Raw genomic sequence first — 2071 nt, 5'->3', positions numbered from 1 at the left:
GAGGGAGTGTGGAGTTTAGGAGGAGACAGAGACTCAGGAGGGTGCAAGGAAGTGTCTTAGCTGAGCTGGGGTGGGAAGGGGAAGGTAGAAAGAAGCTGCCGGAGCAGCACATCCTGCTGGGTCTGAGCTTCCAGAGGGGCTTCTTCTGCATGCCGGGAAGGGCGCCCTCAGACCTTCTCTTACTCAGGGCGCTAGCTGAGTTGGTGATATAGCTCTGGAGCTGGTGTCCCTGGGACTCACCGCCTACCTTCACTCCATTCACCAGTATGGAAGATGATAGTTACAACTACTATGGGGCCGACAACCAGTCTGAATGTGAGTACGAAGACTGGAAGTCTTCTGGAGCTCTCATCCCTGCCATCTACATTCTAGTCTTCCTTCTAGGCACCACCGGCAATGGCCTGGTGCTCTGGACCGTGTTTCGGAGCAGCCGGGAAAAGAGACGCTCCGCTGACATCTTCATTGCCAGCCTGGCAGTGGCTGACCTGACCTTTGTGGTGACTTTGCCACTGTGGGCCACCTATACCTACCGGGAGTTTGACTGGCCCTTTGGAACCTTCTCTTGCAAGCTCAGCAGCTACCTCATCTTTGTCAACATGTATGCCAGTGTCTTTTGCCTCACCGGCCTCAGCTTCGACCGATACCTGGCTATTGTCAGGCCAGTGGCCAATGCTCGACTTAGGCTGAGGGTCAACGGGGTTGTGGCCACAGCGGTCCTGTGGGTGCTGGCTGCCCTTCTGGCTGTGCCTGTAATGGTGTTCCGTTCCACTGCTAACACAGAAAACAGCACCAAGGTCCAGTGCTACATGGACTACTCCATGGTGGCTACCTCAAACTCAGAGTGGGCCTGGGAGGTGGGCCTTGGGGTGTCATCCACTGCTGTAGGCTTTGTGGTGCCCTTCACCATCATGCTGACATGTTACTTCTTCATTGCCCAAACCATCGCTGGCCATTTCCGTAAGGAGCGCATTGAGGGCCTGCGGAAGCGGCGCCGGCTGCTCAGCATCATCGTGGTATTGGTGGTGACTTTCGCCCTGTGCTGGATGCCTTACCACCTGGTGAAGACGCTCTACATGCTGGGGAATTTGCTGCACTGGCCCTGTGACTTTGACAGCTTCCTCATGAATGTCTTTCCCTATTGCACCTGCATCAGCTACGTCAACAGCTGCCTCAACCCCTTCCTCTACGCCTTTTTCGACCCCCGATTTCGACAAGCCTGCACCTCCATGCTGTGCTGTGATCAGAGCAGGTGCAAAGGCACCCCTCACAGCAGCAGCGGGGAGAAGTCAGCCAGCTATTCTTCTGGGCACAGCCAGGGCCCTGGCCCCAACATGGGAAAGGGAGGAGAGCAGATGCATGAGAAATCCATTCCCTATAGTCAAGAGACTCTTGTGGACTAGGGCTTGGACCAAAGAGAAGCCTGGTGCTTTGGGTCTGACCCAAACTTTACCCTTGCGCTCTGAGAACCAGATAGCATGGCTGCATTTTCTCCCTGACCCCTGGCTCCTTTAGCTGTTCCCTGCCTCCAAGCTCTGACTTGCCCTCCACTTCCCAGAGGTTTGTGGTTCAGTGGGAAGAGATGGAGCCTTGCAAACAGACCTGTGCTCAGCTATTCAATATCCTCGAGGCTGACCTCGCACAAGTCTCCTATCCTCTCCAAGCCTCAGTTTCTCTGCATTAAATGGGAGAATGTTTTATGGACCCTAAAATGTTGAAGATGATTCCTGACTTAATTTGCTTCCTTCTACTCTTTCTACCCCCTCCCCTCTTTTCCTTTTTTGTTTTCTCTGCTGCAGAAATTTTTACTGTCAATTACTCTCATTCTAGATCTCGTTGTCTTCTAGTGGATTCCTAAGGCTGGGCTTCTAAGGGTTAAGAATGCTGAAGCTTGAAGGATAACCCTGAGTTCTTCTCCTGTTTTCCGAGAGCCAGCAGGGCAGGGTGGGCTGTGTGTGTAGGCAAAGAATTAGTGCTTCAGTCCCCAGAGCCAGGAGCTCTGGGTCTTTCCAAAAGTTGGATTAGTTCACTGTTGGTCCAGACACCAGGGCTAGACTGAGTTTTGAATAGAGAT

At 53.2% G+C, this 2071-nt stretch overlaps 1 protein-coding gene across 1 annotated transcript; it reads left to right on the top strand.

Moving 5' to 3' along the window:
- The first annotated feature begins 266 nt into the window (after positions 1-266).
- Aplnr (apelin receptor) lies at positions 267-1755 on the top strand. The gene has a single exon (XM_027422638.2). The coding sequence runs from the start codon at positions 267-269 to the stop codon at positions 1398-1400; it is 1134 nt and encodes a 377-aa protein (XP_027278439.1). The 3' UTR covers positions 1401-1755.
- Positions 1756-2071: the final 316 nt, after the last annotated feature.

Source organism: Cricetulus griseus, chromosome 6 (assembly GCF_003668045.3).
Source record: "Cricetulus griseus strain 17A/GY chromosome 6, alternate assembly CriGri-PICRH-1.0, whole genome shotgun sequence".
NCBI classification, from domain to species: domain Eukaryota; kingdom Metazoa; phylum Chordata; class Mammalia; order Rodentia; family Cricetidae; genus Cricetulus; species Cricetulus griseus.
The sequence above is the reverse complement of the archived record's forward strand: the minus strand, read 5'-3'. Positions and strand labels throughout refer to the sequence as shown.